The 24958-nt window shown below is 35.2% G+C and overlaps 1 protein-coding gene across 2 annotated transcripts in view; it reads left to right on the forward strand.

The window, feature by feature from the left end:
* The window catches only part of LOC120531531 (vacuole membrane protein 1-like), a 126928-nt gene that overhangs the window by 14502 nt on the left and 87468 nt on the right, over positions 1-24958 (forward strand). For both annotated transcript variants that reach the window (XM_039757025.1, XM_039757026.1), the window contains exons 4-5: positions 3892-3982; positions 6283-6393. In XM_039757025.1, the coding sequence (XP_039612959.1) occupies positions 3892-3982; positions 6283-6393 (202 nt within the window). The remainder of the gene's footprint in view (positions 1-3891; positions 3983-6282; positions 6394-24958) is intronic.

Here is a 24958-nt window from a genome sequence, read left to right on the forward strand (position 1 = left end):
CACTGACCTTTTCACATATGCATTATGAATAATTCCCAAGTTAGCCATCCTGTAAACCCACTGGTATTTAATTGGTTGTGTTTACACCTAATACGGTATTTTTGCCCCAGATAACAGATAATACGGAAAGTTGCACTAAAGGCTTACAAGAGATTACGCTGGTGAGCAGTAAAGGTAGACTGCTACTTTTGTTCTGTGTATGTGTTTTAGTTATTAATTTGCACTGTGTACAAAGAAGCATTCGAGATTTTTTAAGCAAAACAGAGTCAGAGAAACTTTCCTTGAAGGAGTTTAAGTGATTAATTATTTAAGTTCAAAAGGAAGACTTCAAGAAGGTCTGCCACAGTGGATTCTAAGTCTAAAACATATTTGCCCAATTGAAAATTACAAATGTTGTTTTGGCTTCTAGATTTATAATGTTTTAAATACTATAGCAGAAAAATGAATCACTATAAATCACCTGTTTATTTTATTTCGATTTACAATGTGTTTGGAGGTGTCTTTCATCATAAGGGTGTGTGTGGTTGCAAATGATGAAGTCACTCATATCCAGAGTTCAGCAAACGTGGAGGAACTGACATTGGAGGTCAAAGTACTTTGAATGTGGAGCGAGAGTTTAAATAGTTAACTTAGATAACAGATTGGTAAGAAAAAAATGAAACTTGGACTTACAGAGTCCACAACATTTGAGTTAATCTGAACATCAGTTGAATACTTCTGGGAATAGATACTTCATACTATCATCATTTTTACTCAACCTGTCCCTTATATGGATCTCAGTTGCAACACACTCAGGTGGACTACTCTATTCCAACATTTACTGTACTTAAAACTTCCTCCAGCAACTTCTGGGAAATTAACTGTTGCTCCCAGGCCAAGTGAACGAGATAATCTCTCCAATGAGTCTTTTCCCATTGGGCCCTGCCTAGTGCACCCCCTCGGTACTTTTTGGAAAGAAAGCATGAAGTATTTTAATGCTATACAATACATTGTTAAATCTTTTATTTCATATACTAGCAGACCGCGTTCGCTTTGCTGCAGTCGCTGTAGTTGGAATAATTAGAGTGCATCCGGAAAGTATTTACAGCGCACCACTTTTTCCACATTTTGCGATGTTATAGCCTTATTCCAAAATGGATTCAATTCATTTTTTTCCTCAGAATTCTACACACAACACCCCATAATGACAAACTGAAAAAAGTTTACTTGAGGTTTTTGCAAATTTATTAAAAATAAAAAAATTGAGAAAGCACATGTACATAAGTATTCACAGCCTTTGCCATGAAGCTCAAAATTGAGCTCAGGTGCATCCTGTTTCCCCTGATCATCCTTGAGATGTTTCTGCAGCTTAATTGGAGTCCACCTGTGGTAAACTCAGTTGATTGGACATGATTTGGAAAGGCACACACCTGTCTATGTAAGGTCCCACAGTTGACAGTTCATGTCAGAGCACAAACCAAGCATGAAGTCAAAGGAATTGTCTGTAGACCTCTGAGACAGGATTGTCTCAAGGCAAGGCACAAATCTGGGGAAGGTTACAGAAATTTCTGCTGCTTTGAAGGGCCCAATGAGCACAGTGGCCTCCATCATTCGTAAGTGGAAGAAGTTCGAAACCACCAGGACTCTTCCTAGAGCTGGCCGGTCATCTAAACTGAGCGAACGGGGGCGAAGGGCCTTAGTCAGGGAGGTGACCAAGAACCCGATGGTCACTCTGTCAGAGCTCCAGAGGTCCTTTGTGGAGTGAGGAGAACCTTCCAGAAGGACAACCATCTCTGCAGCAATCCACCAATCAGGCCTGTATGGTAGAGTGGCCAGACGGAAGCCACTCCTTAGTAAAAGGCAAATGGCAGCCCACTTGGAGTTTGCCAAAAGACACCTGAAGGACTCTCAGACCATGAGAAACAAAATTCTCTGGTCTGATGAGACAAAGATTGAACTCTTTGGTGTGAATGCAGGGCGTCACGTTTGGAGGAAATCAGGCACTGCTCATCACCAGGCCAATACCATCCCTACAGTAAAGCATGGTGGTGGCAGCATCATGCTGTGGGGGTGTTTTTCAGCAGCAGGAACTGGGAGACTAGTCAGGATAAAGGGAAATATGACTGCAGCATTGTACAGAGACATCCTGGATGAAAACCTGCTCCAGAGCGCTCTTGACCTCAGACTAGGGCGACGGTTCATCTTTCAGCAGGACAACGACCCTAAACACATAGCCAAGATATCAACAGAGTGGCTTCAGGACAACTCTGTGATTGTACTTGAGTGGCACAGCCAGAGCCCAGACTTGAATCCGATTAAACATCTCTGGAGAGATCTTAAAATGGCTGTGCACCAATGCTTCCCATCCAACCTGATGGAGCTTGAGAGGTGCTGCAAAGAGGAATGGGCGAAACTGGCCAAGGATAGGTGTGCCAAGCTTGTGGCATCATATTCAAAAAGACTTGAGGCTGTAATTGCTGCCAAAGGTGCATCGACAAAGTATTGAGCAAAGGCTGTGAATACCTATGTACATGTGATTTCTCAGTTTTTTTTATTTTTAATAAATTTGCAAAAACCTTAAGTAAACTTTTTTTCACGTTGTCATTATGGGGTGTTGTGTGTAGAATTCTGAGGAAAAAAATGAATTTAATCCATTTTGGAATAAGGCTGTAACATCGCAAAATGTGGAAAAAGTGATGCGCTGTAAATACTTTCTGGATGCACTGTATGTATCTACATGCGACTTATAGAGCTTCTTTATATACAACATTTTTGGTTTGTCCTCCTGGAGCCAAAATATATAAATTTTCTCTATGACTAATTTGTGAACATGCTACATAAAAAATAGAAACGGGAAAAATGGCAACACCGCCAGGAGCAACAGTAAATGAGATGAAGAAAAAGTGTACTAAACACTAAAGTACAAAAACGAAGTAGAAAGTAACAGTAAACTGCAACACCGCCGGGAACACCAGCACACCGCGTCTACTAAACACTAAGAAACATTAAGTAGAAACACTAAAGGAAAAAATACTATTGAGTAAGTACTGTGTCTAGTAAACAGTAAATCAGTAAAGGAGAGAGGACTAAACACTAAGGAAAAAGAACGGCAAGACCTTGTCCGCTGCGGAGCTCAGCTCGGAGCAAAATGAAGTGAATGAAATAAGGTGAATGGGAGGGGAGATGATGACGTGACTCCCCCACCCGCCTTAACTCTCAGTCCCCACACAAACACAGTCTCTCGGGTCCCAACTCTGCTTTATATGTATAGATTTAAAAAACACCAGTTTAGAGTTTGCTGAACTCTAATATAATTCAGATAAAAATCGCTCTTAATTTACTTACATTTATCCTAATATGTATATAGTGCATTATAGAAAAGGAATTAGTCTTGTATGAAGTGGCAGTCTTTTCATACTAACTTTTTCATTTTGGAATGTGGTAGAAAACCGTAACAATAAAGAAGTAAATCCATAAGTATTCATTGAAATATTATAAAAGTTTCATGTCATTTTATAATGTACCCATCCAGGAGATTTTTGTCTTTTGAGTATTCATATTTTCTAACTATATTTTCTGATCATCAGTATAAAACAAGATACATTGTACTAAAGGGATTGCATTTTTAGTTCATTTAAAAATGTTATTTTCTATTAGTGCTGCACAGGAAATGCATTCAGTCTGCTGGTGTATCTTAAGCATAATATTTTTCCAAAATGTGTTTTCATATACATTAGTTTTCAACTTGCACATTGCTTATATATTTGATTTTTTTTCTGAGGTACCTATCATCCAGTCATAGTTCCTGGCAACTTTCTACTCTTTTGTCTTCCAGAATTTCTTTGGCAGACATTTTCTTTTCAGGCATAATTATATACTTTATTGTTTATTAATCAAGGCTTTAACTTCCAGGTTGCACAAGCGCAGAGGGATGGTTTGCACCTTTGCAGCAATATTTCTAATAGTTACATCTGCATACTACATTGAAGGAGCTCATCAAAAGGTATATTTATTGATCATGAACTATATCTTATAAGTTTTATTTTTATAAGGATTCTTTAATATGGTATTTTTTTCTCTTTCTTTTATTTGTAACTTTTTAAAGGTTTAAAGTATATTCTATTGAATAAATACAATTTTTGCTTTTTGTTTAAAAAAAAAAAAAGCAAGCGGGGCAATTGAAATGCAATAATCATTTGTGGATAGGAGGATCAAAGGCAGAAAGATTTCCCAGTCCAGAAAGTCCTGATTGGTTAAGAATGGTGTTTTGGAGCAGTTTGAACTTGCAAGTTTTATACATAGTCATTTAGTGTGCCATAATATTTATGTAAACCAGGCAAAATTAATTAAAAAAATAAATAAAAAGAGGCAAAATACTAGAAACCTTTTTTAGGGGGCCAGAATGGGGAATCGGTTGTTCTGTTTTGCCATGGCTAGTATGCTAAAAACTGAGCCTAAGTTGGTATCAGAACATCCAAAGGATCATTCTGCCACATTGGATTGAGTAAACAGGTCTTGGGCTCACAATATAGCAACGGCCACCTGCAACCCAAAGGTGTCTTAGAAGCACTGATTTAGGTGTTTTTGTGGGGTGTGTGTGATTAGCTTTGAGGCCCTGTCCATGGCTTTTCGTGCCCTGTGCCCAGGACTGCCAGGAAAGGCATTGTTCCAACTCCCATAACCAGTTTGCAATATGAGTACAGTCAATTGCTCAGATTACATTAGAAAAACCGGGTACTGCTGCACATTTCCTTTTTATGTGACCAAAAACAGTTCATGTATGTAGACACACACCATATGAAATCTAAAGGTAGTGCCTTGTGAGTCAGTTAATGGCTTCCAGCACAGTGGGTATGATGGAGCTGATGCATGACTGAGATATTCCTAATCTGTCAACCAGTTCCTTGAGAGGCGACAACAGGAAGCCAATATAAACTGATGTAAAACCAAAAAAGTTCTTCATTTCAATTATGCAGTATTGGCCCTCATTTAAAATGGATATAAAATAGCATCTATACATCATTTTAATAAATTTTGAGGTTTAAAATATTTGTCACATCAGTGCACATTAACTGCTTGGTGTATACATTATTATAGTCATGAGTCGTTATTTAGCTGGTTTGGTTGCATTTCCCAACTTGATTAAAGATGTTGTCATTTCCCAGATTCTCCGAAATGCTTTCTGTGCATGGGTCAGAGTTGCTGTTAATATAGACAAGTTCTCCTGTTAATCCATCCATCCATTATTAAACCCGCTATATCCTAACTACAGGGTCACTGGAGTCTGCTGGCACCAATCCCAGCCAACACAGGGCTCAAGGCAGGAAACAAACCCCGGGCAGGGCACCAGCCCACCATAGAGTGTGCACACACACACCCACACACCAAACACACACTAGGGACAATTTAGAATCGCCAATGCACCTAAACTGCATGTCTTTACACTGTGGGAGGAAAGCAGAGTACCCAGAGGAAACCAATGCAGACACGAGGAGAACATGCAAACTCCACACAGGGAGTACCCGGGAAGTGAACCCAGGTCTCCTTACTGTGAGGCAGCAGCGCTACCCACTGTGCCCGCCCTTCTTCTGTTAAGTTTTCTTTTTTATAAATCTTAACTTTTTTAATTGAATGTTGCATGTGCATGTTTCACGCCTTTTTTTGTGCATACACAGGTTTTATAAATCAGACCACCCTAAACCAAAGATGGGGGCTGTGGTCAGCATTGTTTTTTAAAATAAGCTGTAATAAAAAATCAAATGAAGAAAGATCTGAAATGCCTTAAGTGGTGTGGACTTGTACTTTTGGCGAACAACCTTTTTTTTTTTTTACCCAAACAATATTACACTGGTATACAGACGTACATTCTATACATGTACAGACAGATAAGTGTAAATTAAATCTCCAGAATTTAGAATTGGAATTACAAATCCAAAAAAATCTCTTTTTAAATGTATTTATTTCTGGTTTTTTTATTTCAAGTTGACAAATGTTGAACATTTTCCATTTGTTTTAGTGCACAATTTTTATAGACCATTATTAAAAAATGTTTTCATTGATTTTGTAATTAATAAAATCTAAGGCCATTAATTGTGAAAACATTGTTAGCAACTTAATTTCAAAGGAATAAGTACCTTTTTATATATCTACCACAAACCTCCTTTCCTCCCAAACAATCTTACAGATTCTGACATTCAAGGGTTTTGTTTAATATTGCAGTCTTGTTATATAGTACTAATAAACATTGTTTCCTTTCTGTTTGACTTCCCTAAAACAGAGTATATGTTGTACATTATTTTGCAGTTTGTGCAGTTTGTAGAGAAGAAATTTCTATGGTGTGCCTACTGGGTAGGCTTAGGCATTTTGTCCTCTGTTGGTCTTGGGACTGGTCTTCATACTTTCCTTCTTTATTTGGTAAGTAACTCATAATATTTACCTTTTTAATTGATTTTCACAGACAGTTTAGCTAACTACTGCCAGCTCTGTACTGCCCGAAAAATTTATATGATTATTGGCAATATTAAGTATGATAGCATAGTAATGTTTAAAGCTAGAAGTATGATGTTGAAGTAGAACTTTACCTTCTGTGGCTCAAGTGAGGAGCCAGATAATTCTGTATGAGCATATACTTAGGATTCACCAATGAATATCTTCATTATGTGTGTAGCAAACACAACCATCCAGTGAGAGAAGACTTGCATTTAGGCCCAGACACATACTGGTTCTGCTACAGTCACAGTAAAAGTGAAGTAATGTTGATGATGATGATGAACTGATTGCCAAGGAATGTTATTGAAATCCTAAAATTGCTTGCACTTTTAGCATTGTAAGTAAATACACTGCTGAAAAAAAGTTAGTTGCAAAGCAACCTTTCAGGATCAAGCATATATTTTGTTCATTTTGTTTAAATTAGTACCACAGCCTTTTATTTGATTTGGGGGGGGGGCGAATAGAGTGTTGATCATCTTCTGGGTTTTAATACTTATCATTTCACTGTCTTTAAAGTGTAGCTATTAAAACTGATTTAGCTTTTTCCTGAAAGCTAGTGAAAAGTCAAGCAAAATGATACCTTTTATTGGCTAACTAAAAAGATTACAATATGCAGGCTCTCGAGGCAACTCAGGTCACTTCTTCAGGCAAGATGAAACAGAGACAGTAAGACTTTCAAAAATAGGTGATTAGGACTGGTGAGCTTTGTTGTGCTGAGTGGCTTGTTCTCATCTAGATTTTTCTAATGTTCATTGCCTTTTATGCATTTGATTTTCTTTCTTTCATGGTTGGGGGTATGTATTCATTTTCCAAAATAAATAACAGACCCTTTGCATTCAACAAGAAGTAGAGATAATATTAAAAGAAAAATCAGAAAATTACAAGCAAATCTCAATAGTCCCAGTCAGATTCTTGCAGACTTGTTTTAGAAGATTAATTTGTCCTAGAAACTATAATAATATATTTTATTTATATAGCACATTTCCCATGTTGAATGTGTTTAAGATAGAAATATTTTCTGCATAGAACAATAAACAAATAAATACAGGACAATACAAAGCTTTAAACAGAATAAAAGAAAGTATAAAGCAGAGTATAATACTAAATTCAGTACTAAAATAAATGCCTGATCAAATCACATAATTTGTAATATAGCACACACATATTATCCTGAGTATATGGACAGAGAGGTTACTTGAAAGAAGTTGAGAATGTTAGGTTAAGTTAAAAGCCTTCCTGAACATATGAGATTTAAGTTGTTTTTTAAAAGAATGAATGGAGTCAGCTGATCTAATTCATTTCAGGAGGTCATTACAAAGCTTGGGTCCTGTTCAGCTGAAGGCCTTGTCACCCATAGAATGCAGGTTAGTGTGGGTCACAACAAGATAGCCAGAATCAGAGGACAGAGCATATATCAAAGCATAAAAATGGAGTAGGTTACTGATGTAGTCTGGCGCAAGGCCATTTAAAGTTTTGGATGTTATTAATAGAATTTTTATACTCAATCCAATGAGACAGCGAGCCAGCAAGGCAAAGCAGGATGTGTAAGGACTCTTGCAGCAGAGTTTTGAATTAACTGGAGCTGTGATATACAGTAAGATTTGAAGGGGCACCTGCCAGTATAGAGTTATTATAATCAATGCATGTGATAAAAACCTGGACACGTTTCTCGGCATAAGAAACGGAGAGGAAACAGTGAAAATGGGATATGTCATGGAGGTGGAAGTAAGAAAGTTTCTTAATGTGGTTTATGTGGGTGGAGTAAGAAAAGAATCAAAATCACACCAAGTTTCTTTGCATTAGAAGAAGGTCTGATGACATCACGTCGAGTGACTGAAAAGGAGCTAATTTTCTTAAGTTGTGCAGGAGTTCAGTTTCAATTCCGATTTTAAAGAGTTATGCTCCATCCGTGTTTTAATTTCACTGAGGCAAGCTGTCAGCTGAGAAATCTCTGAAGTTTCATATTTAATATTTAAATAAAGTTGAGTATCATTTGAATAAAAAATGATAACCCAGTCTAAAGCTACAAATGATATGACCAGGGGGAAGCTTATAGATACAGTAGAGCAGAGGTCCGAGGACCGAGCCCCGAGGAACCCCTTGTGTGACTGGCGCTGAGCTGGACCTGCTGTTGCCAAGACAGACAAACTCTTGCCTTTTAGTCAGATAGGAATTAAACCACTGGAGGGCAGTGCCAGGATACCCAGAATGTTCTCCTTTCTGGACAGTAGAATGTCATGTTTGACAGTGTCAAAAGCTGCACTGGAATCTAATATGTTGGTTTGTCTATAGTCTGTTGATACAAGCAAACCATTGGTTACCCAAAACAAGGCAGTTTCACAGCAGAGCTGTGCTCTGAAACCAGATTGAAAGAGTTCCATCAGTGTATTTGAAGTTAAATAATTGGTGAGGTAGGAGGTTACAACATGCTTATGAACATCTGACAGAAAAGTTGAGAGAGAGGCTGAAAATTGTAAAGATTATCAGCAACAAAACCAGACTTTTTTAATAATAGGGTTATATAAGCGATTTTAAAGTGGCTGGCAAAAAGCCATTGTTAAGGGATTTATATACTATTGCTGTTGCAGTTGGGATTATGGCATGTAGGCAAGATTTAAGAATGTTATGGGGATGGGGTCCAGTACACAAGTAGTTGGCCTCATCTTACAAGGCAGGTCATTAACAAATGAAGATGTGACTGGTGAAAATTTAGAAAAGTAGCTGGATGGTATGGGAAGACGGGGAAAGATTTAAATGAATGATGGATTTATATTAGTTGAATTATCGAGATCTGTATTTTTATTACTGAAAAAAAGACTTCAGTAGAGGAGGTAATTAGGCCAGATGCAGGTTGAAGTAGTTTATTAAATACAGATTATCATAGCCACTTTCTATAACTCTGCCATAATGCATGTTATTAGCTGCAGTTAATGCGTCCCTGTAAGTCCTTTGATGGTCAGAGAAAGCCTGGATATGCACAGTAAGGCCAGTCAGACATTCTCAGGAGCTACCATTAGCAGACGGGAAATTTTATTTTTATGACATTTATATGTTATGAGATTTTATAAGAAAATAGGAAATAAAATGTTTCACATAGTCAGTTAATGTAGTGAATTGCAGTCTTCACCATGGATTTTTCTTCACCTGTTAGTATATTTAAAGTATAATATGACATATTTTCCAGGCAAATGAATTACAAGGAGTGAAAACAGAAAACTATTTTTGCAGTCCTTTTCTAAAAAGGCAAAAAATGCACATATTATACATAAAAACAAGCTAACTATTAATGGTTTTTATTGCAGAATGTTGTAATTAACCAAGATCTCTATCTCTTTTTCCTTTAAATGAAAATATTTTTTAAATTGTGTTTACCCTCAAGAAGTTTTTGAAATGTGGTATGACTTTTCATTTTGTAACCAAACACAAGCCCCTTCTTTGGTCAATGGTTCAAATAGTAGTGACATAGACAATTGGTAAAGGAAGGAAGAAAGTAGGACCTTCAGCATTGGTTTTTCAGACCAGCAAAGGGGTATGGTCAGCAAGAGGCATGTTAGAGTGTGGTGGAGAAAATGTTCTAACCCTCACACTACTTGTCAACATTGATTGTGTTTTTCTAGTTTGTATATAAAATGATTATGTTATTAAGCAAATTCCAAAGAAAAATAGAGAATAAATTAGACTTTTTAGTAGGGCCCTGAATTCATTGTATGAGACATTGCTGCGTCCTGAGTGGAGAAGAAGTTTCTGTTTTCATTTCCCCAGTTAGGTTTGCAGTGCTATCCAGTGGAACTACTGTATATTATGCAGATTACACATGTATGCTTGCATATATACATACATACCAGATACACTCTCAATCCTTCTTAATCAAGTTAGGAGCTATATTTAGTTTTTACCCATGACATACATGTTTCTGAATTAAGAAATGTATTTAAATTGTGTTCACATCTATATATACATTTTAGTCAGAAATAATTTTTCCCAACCACTAGATGGCTGCTGTGTCTTGCTGTCTGATTATTAGGATCCTAGACTCAAAGCAAAGCCTTCCTAAGACAACCTATGGTATGTCACACTATTATTGCTGGCCTGCTGGTTTCATGAATGCACTGATTTGCTAATGATTACAGTCACACCTCCATTTAAGTTTTGATGACAACTCTGGTACTGATAGCTTGTGGGGCTGCTTCTGTCATTTTTTGTGTCAATAGTGGCTGAGATCTTGTCAGTTTCAACTATGTGTTAGGTTATTCAAAGACATGGCTCTTCATATTTATCTTAACTAAATTTGCCTAAATAATCCACAAAATTCAACAGACAAGGCCATATTATTTAGAGTGCTTCATATAAAACTGTGAAGATCCTTTATTTTTCGTTTAGCGTACAGTACTGCATTGCTTCTGTATTCCTTTATCATCAATGAAATGTGGTGGACCTACAACTAATTTTGTTGGTTCACCACATGATGGCAGCGCAGTTTTAGTTGTTCTCTGTTTTCACTTTGACATTAAATAGCTCATTAAAAATACTATTTCTGTTGATCAATGATAAATTCCACTGTAATTTTTAATGTATAATAATAAAATGTAAAAACTTTCAATGTGTTGAATCCTTTTTTTAGGCACTGTATGTCTTCTATTCGTGTACATTTTCATAAATTTAGTGTCAAAAATCTTTTGTTAAAATTGGTAACCTATTTGCTACATAACGGTTTCATCTTATTCTTGCTTTAAACAGAATGAGTCCATCCTGTGACATTCTTGTAAACTAAGAATGTTTTCCCACTCATATCCACTGTGAAATCTGTGGTTAGATGTCTGTGTGGTTTTGTATGAAGAACTGATTATCAGTTTTTTTTTTTTTAATTCTGGTCCCACCTACTTCATGAAAGTTTCATTCTGTGCCCCACCCTCTCACAAGCACCCACATCACTTCCACCTGCTCTTGCCCACAGTATTAAAATTTTGAACTGCACTGCACAGAAATATGTTGGATCCTGCAGGAATTACTGGTTTTGTTGTGAAACATTTAAGTGTACAACATTGTACATATTTTATTCACATATTTTTTATTTGCAAATTATTTGGTATCTACAATTGAACTGTAGTGTTGTGGGGGCTCCTTCTCTCGTAGCAACTTTGGATGCAAAGCTGGAAAAAAATTGGTTTTCCATTTTATTTTATTTTAGGGCACATTGGAGTACAAATACACCTCCTCTCCCCACATTCACTCATACTGGGTCATTTTAGACTTGCGAACTTTGTTTTGTATTAGTTTATGGTATTGTTGTTAAAGAAAGCATTTTCTACATATCTACAGAGGTGCTTGAAAGTTAGTGAACCCTTCAGAATATTCCAAAATCCTGCATTAAATATGACTTAAAACATCATCACATTTTCACACAAAAAAGTAGACTCGGAGAACCCAGCTAAATAAATGAGACAAAAACATCATACTTGGTCACTTATTTATTGAGAAAAAGGACCCTGTGAGTGGTAAAAGTATGTTAACCTAGCAGGTAATTTGAATGTGAGATTAGAGTCGGGTGTTTTCAATGAATGTCATTGGCCTCAGTCAGTGTTATTACAATCTGGTGTGAATGGGTACCCTGTTTATATTAAAAGAATAAAGTTCTGTTGAGAGCTTCATCTTCAGACACATTTGTGTAGTATCAGTGTTTCGTGACATGGACAAGGGATATTTTAGTTGACCTCAAAAAAAAAAAAAACAACAATTGTTGATGCTCATCATGCTGGGAAAGGCTACAAAACCATCTCTAAAGAGTTTGGACTGCACCAATCCACAATCGGTCAGATTGTGTACAAATGGAGGAAGTTTCTCCCCAGGAGTGGTTGACCAACAAAGATCACTCCAAGGGCAATTCATGCGATTATCCATGGAGTCACAAAAGAACCAAGGGAAACTTCTACATAACTAAAAGTCTCTGTCATATTGGTTAATGTTCATGAGTTCACCGTGAGGAGAACACTGAACAACTTTGCAGCACCTAAAAGGGTTGCAAGGAGAAAGCCACTGATTTAAAAAAAATAAATAAATAAATAAAAACTGCTTCCCGTCTACAGTTTGCTCAAGAGCATGTGGACAAGCCTGAAAGGTATTGGAGTAATGTTTTGTGGACAGATGAAACCAAAATAGAACCTTGTGGTTCAAATGAGAAACATTATGTTTCAAGAAAGAAAAACACTGCATTCCAGCATGAGAACCTCGTTCTATCTGTGGAAGCTGATGGTGGTAGTATCATGCTTTGGGCCTGTTTTGCTTCATCTGGGCCAGGACAGCCTGTCATTGTGGATGGAAAAATTAATTCTGAATTGTACCAGTGAATTGTAAATGACAACATCTCAAGAAACAACCCCAAGCACACAAGTCATTCTACCAAAGAGTGGTTGAAGATGGATAAAATAAAGGTTTTGGAATGGCCAAGTCAAAGTTGTAATCTTAACACAATAGAAATGTTGTGTAAGGACCTGAAGCTTGCAGTTCATTTGAGAAAACCCAGCAACACCCCTAAGTTGAGTCGATTCTGAATGGAGGAATGGGCTAAAATTTCTCCAATCTGATGTGCTGGACTGATCAAGACCCACTGGAAGAGTTTAGTTGCAGTTAATGCTGTAAAAAAGGGGGTCACACCAAATACTAAAACAAAGGTTCACATACTTTTGCCACTCACTGATATGTAATATACTGGGTGATTGTCCTCAATAATAAATGATCAAATATGATATTTTTGTCTTATCTATTTAGATGGGTTCTCTATATCTACTTTTAGGAATTGTTTGAAAATCTGATAATATTTTAAGGCCTATATATTCAGGAATATGGACAATTCTGAAGGGTTCAGTAATTTTCAAGCACCACTGTATGAACCCGTTTAAACTCATGAAGATTGGCTGTTTGGTGTAACATGGCACATACAAATTCCATTTAAATGTTGACAATCAAACCACAGTGATTTTTTTTTTGTTTTTCAGTTACTGCTTTCCTGCAGTTTGTTTGCATTATGCTAGACTTTCAGACTAATATTTCAGTTTTATTTTTGTGTAGTACTTTGTTCACTGTTATCAGGAGGAATTTTCATATACAAAAAAAAATTAATTACTGACATAATTAAAATGTTGATGTTTCTTCTTCACACTGTTGAACCATGAAGAATATAAGACATGGGAACACCATTTAGATGTGCAGTAGAGCTTCCCATCTGATTTAAAAGGGCCATTGTCAATGGAACAGTGTAAGACAGGCAGTAGTTCAGTAAGCTTTGCAAATGACCCAAATAACTCTCTAAAACATTTCAGATTTTTTCCTGCTGCCTGAAATTCTGAATTTGCTGCTCCATTAGCCATCTAACATAACATACAGTGTATTAATAATTAATTATCCCTCAAAAACAATCTGTGGGAGGCATTCTTCTTTCAAAACATTTTAATGTTAAAATATTATTTTGTATTGTTTTTGAATTATGTTTATATAACATTGATTTTTTTTTTTTGTAGTTTCAAATAAGTCAGAACTGAAGTTGCAGACTTCAGTAAAAGAAAGGTTTCTGATTAGCTTGTTATATGTAGCAATACAGGTGGTCTTTTAGTCTTTGACAGTTTTAAATGATAAAAATGTCAGTTTAACATTCTTTGAATTTACTGTACATGACTAACTGTGTTTGCCTTAGTAAAATGATGGATGGATGGACAGAGAAACCTTCTGCCCTATTTGTACATTGTGCTTAATATGTATTAATTTCATGATTTAACAGAATTAACAACATTTCATAAAATTGTTTTGATCAGTGAAGAAATATTGGTACAATAAATATTAAACATGAAAGTAATAATATAGTCATAATTAAGAAAAAATAAACTAAAAAACAACCTGAAGTCTAACATTTTTATCTGCTGTGTTCCTTTCTAAATACAGATATTTGTATGAAAGCTTTAGGGCATATTTCTGATGGTTGTTTAATGTTTGCAAAAACTAACGGGACTTTTCTGCTTATTTTTGTGAATGTTGTGGTAAAAGATGCATGGAAAGTTTGAGAAAAATACTATAGACTGTCGATTCAGAGCACCCTCCTTGCTGAAGCAACGTGAGAAGCAAGTTCTATGGCAATAAAATTAATAGATATATCAAACAAAAACCCTTGTTCCACTACAGTATACCTAAATCATCATAACAGCAAATAAAAAATAATTTTCTGAAGAGCTTATTTTAGATTTAGGAAAGAAGCATGAACTTTAAAATAATGGCCAAGATAATAATATAATGCTGCATAAAAGGAAAAGAAAAACTTGACCTGGAAAAATAGTGGAATGTTTTAATCAATGTAAATATGTATTCCCCAGTGATACTAGAATGTCTTGAGTAATGCAGCTTGTGCTGGACTTTCAAAACATGTTAGAAATATGTTAGATTTACTTTCATAAGATGACTTTTAGTAATTGCAGCTAATTTACATTTTCTCTCAATATTTGATCATTTATGTATTTCTTTCTTTTGTCCATATTTCATATATGAATTAAATGTTATTTTCATGAAAACATGACTTCAGTTTTCAAAGCATAGGCTCATTTTGATATCCCTACATCATGTTTTAAAATTTTTGAAAAGATTTGTGATAAACAGTAACTCAACTTAATACATTTTGCCGACAACTGGCACTTGTTAATCTTAAAAGCTGATAAGGTTTTGGCTGAATTCCAACTATTCAGTTTTAAGCTTTTAAAAATCAAAGTTTTTAAAGCTAATTCCAACAATAGCCAAACCAGTTCTCAGAATATTACACAATTGGCATATGCATTTGTGAAAGAAAAACTTTGGTAAATGTTTGGTTCAATCCAAAGCTTTAGCTTTCACAACAGCTAAAGTCTGATTACCAAGAAGCATTGATTACATTTTATGCCTTTATTAAATTACCATAATTTCCATTTGTTTGTGGTAGGTAATTATCTTTTTTGTTTAATAAAATTTTTTTCAGTTTTAACTCTTGAATTTTTAGTGTTATTGCCAGGCAACATGGTTACTAGGAATTTCTCTTTGTGTTACATCCATACACATAACAAGGTAAATACAATTATTAAATACAATTGAAATACACAGTATACAATACATTACATCATCACATTATATACAGTAGTAGTGAAAGATATATTGCACAAAACAGAAATATCTAAAACAGTATAGAAAAGTAGAATATGATTTCTGCCCAGTAACATATGAAGCTAGTCCTTATTAAATAAACACAAAATGAACATAATTTAGAATGGTTTAAAAATTAAGAAAAGAGAGAGATGAATTAGAGGCTGTAATAACTACAGTAGAAAATAAACTGTTTATATGTCTAGTAGTTAGTGACCAATAACAATTCTTTGATAATAATTGAAACAGATAGTTGCCCTCATGAGTGAACTTTTTCATTATATTTCCCGCACATTTTCTGTCTCGTGATGTATAGAGAACCTCAACTGAGTCCAGTTTTGGCACCTTCAGTTTAAGAGCTACAGTTGTTCATACCAAGTTCATTCTGTCTGTGTGATGCAGATGTGAGTGTGTCCTCCTTCTGTAGTTTTTAGCATCTTAAATAAAACAAATCATGAGTAAAGGCATTAATAAAAATTCACATAGTTTTAGGTAAATTGAATCTTTATTTAATCTTTTTCCGTTTCTTCCAAATATTTCATTTCTTTTAAGTTACATAAAAAACAACTTATTTTTTATTTAAATACAGTAGATTTGCCCTCTAAATGGACTAAAAAGTGAAAAATAAGTTTCAGTGGTATTGTATCTTGCATATATTTTCAGAAGTTCATGCCAAATATAGTGTACTCCTGGTGTAAATGTAAAGTTGTGATCCCCACGTCAGATTTTTAAAAATTGTTGCAAATACTTAAGGAGTGCAGGTTCTATAAGTGAAAATTTGAAGACTCCATGAGGTTTTCCTGTATGTCATTATTATGTTCATGTTATCTGAATTATTTTATTGTCTGTATTCCTTTAGCACATTATTATTTAGAATACATGTTTGGATTCAGTCACAAGTCATTTTTAAATTGATCTTTTGAAAGTTGAGGTTCAAGTTAAGGAAATTCATTTTCAGGTGAAGTACTTGAAATGTGTACTTCTTATTTCAATTTAAACTTGTGAAGTTCAGAATTTTTATGTCAAACTAAATGGAGTTATTTGCAAGGAATATATAATACTTTTGGTTTGTAAAATTCCTCTGATTTGATGAAGGGAGAGAAGTAGTAGCCTATCCTCTCATCACAAAACTCTTAAAGTATATTTTAGTTTTCTTTGTGTGCAGTTTCCTAATTGATAACAAATGAAGAGAAATCTGTATTGAGATGCATGCCCCTTGCATATACAATATTCTTGTTTGTGCTTGCCATGTAGAAGTACATTCACTTGATCATGTAGATTCATTTCATAAAAGAATGCAAGTTCTTATTGTCTGAACTTGTTGCTTTGTTTTTGGCCTCTTGCTTCTTGATAAATCATGTTCAGAGACATTTTGCAATATGAAATGCCGCATGAGTCTACCTTAAGTCTTGTCTTGAAAATCTTGACAAGAAGTCCTACTAATTTCTGTTTGTGGTACATTCACCTCTGAAAATTATGTCAGGCTGCTTGAGCAGTGAATCACATGGCATGTGGTAGTGACAGTTGACCACTAACTGTAAACCAATGGCAATTTTCCCTTTGTCTATTGTTTCAATCCACCAGGCAGCTGTTTGCCTTGTAATGGTGTATACGATTTAATAATTTAATACATCATTTTTGTCTATCATAGGGTTCTTATGGGTACAAAGAAGGAATAACTCTTAATGGATATGTTGTCTTACTACCAGTCCTGGAAATGATTGATACAGACAGTTACAGTGAAGTGTAGCATGTATGTATGCCCTTCATTGAATATTAAAGGTTTTTTTTTGTGTGTGCTATGCTGCTGACTGTTACAACTTAGAACAAACTTAGTTATGAATAAAATTCAATTTCTGTCAGAAAGTGTCCTATTATACTTGAGAATTAGAACATCTAGATAAATATCTGTCCAATGGATATTAAACAGTAAGTTTTTATGCCAGGTTCATCTTGTATATCTTTGTTGTAGTTTATATCCATATGATCTTTTTATCTTGCTACTTTGTAGCACATTTATGTTGACTTTTATAAATCCCCTTATAATGGTGTGCTTCATGAAAGGTACAATATAAAATTGATTGATTAATTAATAAGGATACTTGGTTCAAAGCCACTTCCCTTACATTTTTACCAAGTGTGACGGGATGCTTAGAGATTGCCTTATGTCAGCATTATAAGAACCATCATTGATCTTTATTATTACAAACATCACTGTAGTTGGTACTTTGTTTATAGTTTGCTCAGTCTGCTTTGGTCATGTACTATAACTAAGCAATGCAGTGATCCTACCACTTCAGCTTACTTTTTATCCCTGAATTTTGATGGTTCTAAGAATGGGAGAAAAAAATCATTTAGAGTCATTTTAATGACCTAATGATGTCTCATTGCATTTATTAGAAATGATCTTACCTCTTCCCTCACTTACCTCAGTCCTTTGTAATGAGGTTTCTCCATTTGACCGTAGGTTCCCGTTGGCCCACAAACTAAAGTTAATCCCTGAGCGTGCGAGTCAGTGGTGATTCGACAAGCTGTTAAGGCGTGTTTTGCATTGCAGTCAAATAATTAATGTTAATTTTAAAAAAAAAACCTTGGTGGTAAATGTATTATTTATAGCATTTTGTCCATCATATTAAAGTCAACATTTTAACATACCACTCTCTCAACTATGAGAAAAGTATACTTTTATATATATTTTTTTTCACCCTGTCCTAGTTATAAATCCATTATGGTGTTGAGGACAGTTCATTTTGGCAAATATTTATGGTTGGGTGATGATGATGTGCTTTGACACAAAGTAACTTAGAAAAGTAATATGTAAGTATATTTATCTTCTATGGCTACTCAGTGTTGCCTTTGTTGAAAAGAGAAAAATTTACTTAAGAGGACTAATTTGTTTCTGTGTTTGGGATTCTTTATCATACCTATCAATAACATTTAAAGGATTACTTCATAGACTAATGACTGAATGAAAAAATATATGAAGTATTCAATTTTTGGTTGTTACTCTTTATATCATATTTTCAAATCCATTATTCTGCTTCTCATTAACATTAATGTCTAAATGCTTGCTTTATTTAAAGATATTGTGCTACTTTAATTTTTTTTTAAATGAATTCTGAACTTTGAATATTTTGACTATTTTAAGGTTGTGTTTTATCCCCTCAATATGTTCTCAATGCATTTTAAGTCTGAATCTTCAGGTTTTAAAAGGGTAGTGTCCATCTTGCATCACTCCTGAAAATAGTTAATTTCAGGGTCACATGTGTCACCCACTTTATATGTACGTAAAGGTATTTGAAATCTACAAAGTTGAAAAAATACCCATGGAAAGAATTATATGACTGTTGTAGCAAATGTTAAGTCCTATTCCCCTTCTTTCTGTTCCTTAATTCATGATTGGTTGTGTTTTTGACTGCGCTCATTTCATCAAGGGGACCCACTTCCCTTTGCACTTCTAATCGTGCTTAATTCATGGTGGTGGGAACATCCCGACACTCTTCAAATCCTTTCTGTGGGTCATCAATGAAGTGTAAAAGTTAAACCTGGGGTCCCAAGGCCATAAAAGTTGAGAAACACTACTCTTAAGATAAAATGCTGTAATCTCGTGAGATTCTGAAATTGTTATCCCAAAGTTGTTGAGGGAAAGAAAAACACAGCAGATGCTACTTTTGATGACATGACACCTTTGTCTATGCTCATATTTAAACTTTGTGAGTGCTAATGAAATCCTCCCCACTTGAGCATTTGTATAAGGTTGTAGATAAGGTAAATGTGGTGGTGGGCAATGTTTATTAAATACCTTTCATACTGGGTCAGTTGCATGAAACTAATTACATTCACAGGCACTGCGCCTAGCAAGCACTTGCTAAAGTGCCAAACTTTGCTCCTTTCACGGTCTTCATTTGCATAATCCGGCACGAACCATCTCTATGTGTGATCTCTGTCATAAAAGGGGGGCGCTGTGTGTTAGACTGTCCAACTCGCTAGTACAATATTAATAACACATACCAAAAAATAGAAACCTGCCAAATTTCAGTTTTTTAGCTAAATGTGAAATAGTGTTTTGGTTGATGAGTGACTGGGTCCACTTTGCATTTTATGCGGAGTGTGTGTGTTTTTTATTTTATATATATATATATATATATATATATATATATATATATATATATATATATATATACAAATTTTTTAATTAAAAAAAAAAAAAATCTTGGGTTGAGACATGATCTTCTCTGAAGACACTTTGGTGTCCCGCGAGAGAAGGCAGTGAGACAAAAGGACAGTTGCTGTACAGGCTTTTAAATGATCAACAAGCAAAACGCGGCAGCAGCAAGCCAGCAGCTGATCCGTCCGCATCTCCTTAGCGTGCATTCAGCCCCGTCCCGCCATTTATATATTATTATTATATAAGATCAGAGATTTACTATCCAAATAATTGAATTGTGAATCAGACCTATGAATGTAATACTTCGATTTTCACCCTCTCAAGTAAGCAAACTAGCCACCACGGTGCAATGTCAGAGGCTTCACCTCAGGCACTGACGCCCACAGTTCAATCCCCGTATGAGGAAACAAAGGTGCGTACACCATGGTGAGCCCCAATTAGGGTGAAACACATCTCATGCAATCTTTGTATTATTTGGCAGGTACTGTATCATGAGTATGTGTAATATAATATAAAATACAGAGAAGGGGTTAAACTTGATTATTTTGTTTCATGGTTTTTTTTTGTTCAATATATTCCTTTGTTTCTAGTGGCCCATACAAATGTTATTTTCAGAGTATTGGTCTGTTGCTCATTGGTTTCCTCATTGATGTTCAAAAGTGACCATTGTTTTACTGTTAATTGGCTCACAGACAGGCTGTACATCTGACTTGAGTAAGTAAAGATGAGTAAGGATTCTGGGAACATGCGTTTCATGAACTATCTTTATTTTTGCCCATTCAGGCCCTTTTAGACATGACTCATGATATGTATATTTTCAGTACTGCAGTTCTTTTGTTTTGCTGTGGATATTATTATTTTTTTACTTTCTGTGTAATAAGCCTGACATCAGTGCAACAGCTAGTGTTATCATATTTAGCCTATTGAAACCTTATGGGATTAGTTTGCTTTTTTCCTGAACAAATGGAATAAAACAGAGATGACAAAGTTTCCTATTTGGGACTGAACAGCTGTTTATTTTTTTTTTTAGTGGAAACAATCCCTCCGTTTAGAGACCTGTTAACTATCCCCAACCCCAAGAGAAGAATCTGGCTGTGCCTAAACTGTCTCAAGGTCTCACCAAAGAGTGTTTGTTTTGTTTTACTGCTAAGTAATGGTTTTGTGGTGTGCAGTAAAATGTGGAAAATGTTTCCATTATTTAAATTTTACAGTGCTAGACAGCAGATTAAAGCCAAAAAAATTATTTGAGTACATGTACATGTTTCCTCAGGATTTAAAAACTTTTATTAAAAGACACTTTAATATTAAGTACATCATTATCACATGTACTTTATTAATGGTTATTATGCCTTTTGAAAAACCTAATTCTCCCTTAATAAACCTTTTGTATAACATCACAATTTTAATCCTATAAAGTAGGGATTTTTTTTTAAAACCCTATGCCTCAGTATGCCAGATTGTAAAATTAAAACTTTATTTAATGAAAGTTATATTATGACTCGTTGAATGTGAAGAAAATCTCAAAAACAAAAGTGACAGATCTCATTTTATCATAAATAATTTTTCTCCAAATGCTTCTGTATGTGATAAATTGTTTTTATGCTCAAATCTGATCAGCTACTAACCAAAGTAAGCCACACTTCATTGTATGGATTGATGGATCACACTTGTGAATACACTGCAAAAAATGTTTACCTTTGTTGTATGGTGGACAGGGTTGGAAATTTGATACATTTGACAAGTGTGTTTGTTTTTTTATTTTGCACAATAAGTAGGAAATTAGTGCATCAGGAAAGTAGTACAAGATGCATTCTTTCATATTGTAACAGTTGACGTATTGCTAACATAAGCACTACAGGTCCTATACCAGAAAAGGACATTTGGATTGATTTGTGTTGAACATGCTGTTAAAGCAAATAAAGAGCTTAAATAAAATCAGTAGTAGGCAAGCACTATATTCTAGGACTGCTCCTGAGCATCCAATTGACAGAAATGCTTCAGGATATATTTGTACTAAATATAGAATTTGGAAACTAATATGTTCAAAGATAAAATTAGGCTGTGGTGGGCTGGTGCCCTGCCTGGGGTTTGTTTCCTATCTTGCGCCCTGTGTTGGCTGGGATTGGCTCCAGCAGACCCCCATGACCCTGTAGTTAGGATATAGCGGGTTGCATAATGGATGGATGGATGGATGGGTTGGATAGTAGATGGATGGATGGATAAAATGAAGAAGCAAGACATCTGAGCTGAATTCCTTGTCGCAATTGGTCGCAGTGTTTGGTTTGATCCCTTTCCCGATTGTTCAGAGTTAATCTCCATACAAATTGCCATGTGTTTCTATGAACATAAAGAAAAGAAGGTTGATGTCCTAAAAAATTAGATTTGAAGCACCAACAAATGCCTTCTCCGCCATTGTTAGTTAATTTTTATGCTGTCACTTGGCGCTTTTTTTCGGAAATACGGTATTTCCTTTCATCTTTATGCAGACGACTGTCAGGTTTATTTCCCTCTGAAGCGCCAAGGTCCATGTTCTTTCCAGCCCCTGCTTGATTGCCTTATTGACATAAGGAGTTGGATGGCATTAAATTTTCTAAATTGTAATGAAAACAAGACAGAAGTCATGCTATTTAGACCCAATGGCACCAATGGGACCCTCTGCATCGACCTTTCCACTGCGGCTCAATTTGAGAAATCCATGATTACAAATTTAGGTGTGAAAATGGATTCCACTTTAAAACTTGATACCCATGTCAACGCAGTGGTAAAATCTTGCTTTTTCCAGTTGTCGGCTGTCAAATATCAAGCCTGTTTTGTCTAAACGCAACATTTGAAATAGTGATACATGCTTTTATAATATCTCGTCTAGATTACTGCAATGCACTTCTTTTTGGAATTAGCCAGGCCTCCATCGCTTTCCTACAGCTGGTGCAAAACGCTGCTGCTCAATTTTTAACTGGCACAAGAAAGCATGAGCATGTTACCCCAATTTTTGGCTTCCCTTCACTGGCTTCCAGTTCGTTTTTGAATCCATTTTAAGACCCTTGTATTTGTTTTTAAATCCTTTAATGGTTGTGCCCCATTTTATTTTTGGAACTTCTGCACCCTTATGTACTGTCTCGCTCTCACAGGTCAGCAGACCAGATGGTTTTACATGTTCCGAGGTGATCAAGCTTTTTCAGATGCAGCCCCAAAACTCTGGAATGATTTGCCATTGCACGTTAGGCAGGCTCCATCACTAGCTGTCTTTAAATCTTATCTAAACCCAGTATGAAATGTTGCCTATCTGTTTACTTTTTATTATGAATCTCTTCAGCTCTTATGTGATTGTGTTTCTGTTTCATTTATCCTTGGTTATTGTGTGTCTGATATGTTTGGTTTTTTATTGTACAGCACTTTGGTCAGCCTTGATGTTGTTTTTAAAGTGCTTTATGAATAAATAAATAAATGTGGATAGGGCTGTCAAAAATAAGTAAATATTCAAATATTTGCAGACATTGGTTAAAAATGCTGCTACACAAACGTTTGTACTTAACTTATCCTCACATGCTTCATTATTATTTTTTAAATTTTTGCCTGTGGTGCATCAGCAAAACATACAGGCTTCTGAGTTTTGCATCGATTTAACTTTCATTTGGAAAACCCGTGCCTTCACAAAAAGTGGATTTTCTGTGCATGTAAAGTGGCGTGATCAATTTTAAGATAAAAGTTGAATCAGGACAGTTTATGTATTTGTAATGCATATGTGAAACCCATACAAGATCACTCATGATTACTTGAGCACGTTAAATACACTTATTACTTTAGTTCTCCACATCCTGCCCTCTCCTCCAGCATTCCACTCCGCTATGTGCCTTTCTGATCCTAGAGTGCGAAAGACGTGAAGTTGGTGCCCATCTATGTTTATTTTATATACATTAAGGCATGGTAAATCTGTGTTTCACAAATGGAGCTGCTAAATACACTAAATGTTGTATTGTAATAAACCTAAAGTGTTTCCTCCTTACTGTATTTTTATTGTGGAAATACTTTCATTAGCAGCAACTTAAAAATTTGGCTGCTCATCAAAAAAAAAGTAGTTCACAGCAAAATTTTAGGACAAACCAGAAAAGGTATAGCACAGTTTTTAATTTATAAAAAAAAAAGGCTTTTGGAAGTGTGAAGAGCAGCCGGATTTGATAAATTAGTAAAGTGGAGAGCCAGTCAAGTACTGCAGGGACTGTCCAATGGTCAAGAATAACATTCAGAATTAAACTAAACAGGATTATTTTCCCCATTTACAGAATCCACAAGAGTCAACAAAAATGTAAAGCACATATTTTTAACACTTGATATTTTATTACATTTTTTAAGAATTATGTTTTAAGACAATAGTCTTCAAAAGATGCGTGTTGGGTGAAGTAGCTAAGTATGCTTTCCTTACATTGAAAATGATCTTATAATGGCGATTTTGTTTTTTTAACCATTTTATTGATTTTATTAAAATCAAATAACTTTCCATAAAAGCTAGTCAAGTTTAACAAAACTAGGTTTGAAACAAATCAACCCCCACCCATGGAAAAGAGAGCTAGGCCAGAAGAATACAACTTTAAACTAGTAAAAATAAGTAAATAGATAAATTAATAAATGAATAAAAATAAATAGAATAAAAAAGAGGGGAGATCATCCGCTTCCTCAATTTAAATACTTATTCTAAAATTTTGTTATTGATTAGATCCTGCCAGGTTTTGAAAATGTTTTGTACAGATCCTCTGAGTGAGAATTAGATTTTTTCCAATTTCAAATAGTATAGAACATCAGTTACCCACTGACTTAAAAGATGAGAGTTAGGATTCTTCTAGTTGAGCAAGATAAAACTACTTGCCAACAGTGTAGTAAAGGGAATTACAGTTTGTTTGTCCTTCTCCAGTTTAAGCTCATCTGGAAGTACACCAAACATAGCTGTTAGTGGAGTAGGAGGGATTGTGACACCAAGGCTGTCTGGAAGGCATTTAAAGATTTTGGTCCAAAATGATATATTTGGTGCAAGCCCAATGAAGCTGGAACTTGATTGCAACGTTCGCAGATTGGGTCTTGCCCTTGAAAAATTTTGGACAATTTTAAACGAGATAGACATACTTGATATATAATTTTAAGTTGAATAATTGTATGCTTTGCGAATATGGAGCGTTTTTT

This window comes from Polypterus senegalus, chromosome 6 (assembly GCF_016835505.1).
Source record: "Polypterus senegalus isolate Bchr_013 chromosome 6, ASM1683550v1, whole genome shotgun sequence".
Lineage (NCBI taxonomy): Eukaryota > Metazoa > Chordata > Cladistia > Polypteriformes > Polypteridae > Polypterus > Polypterus senegalus.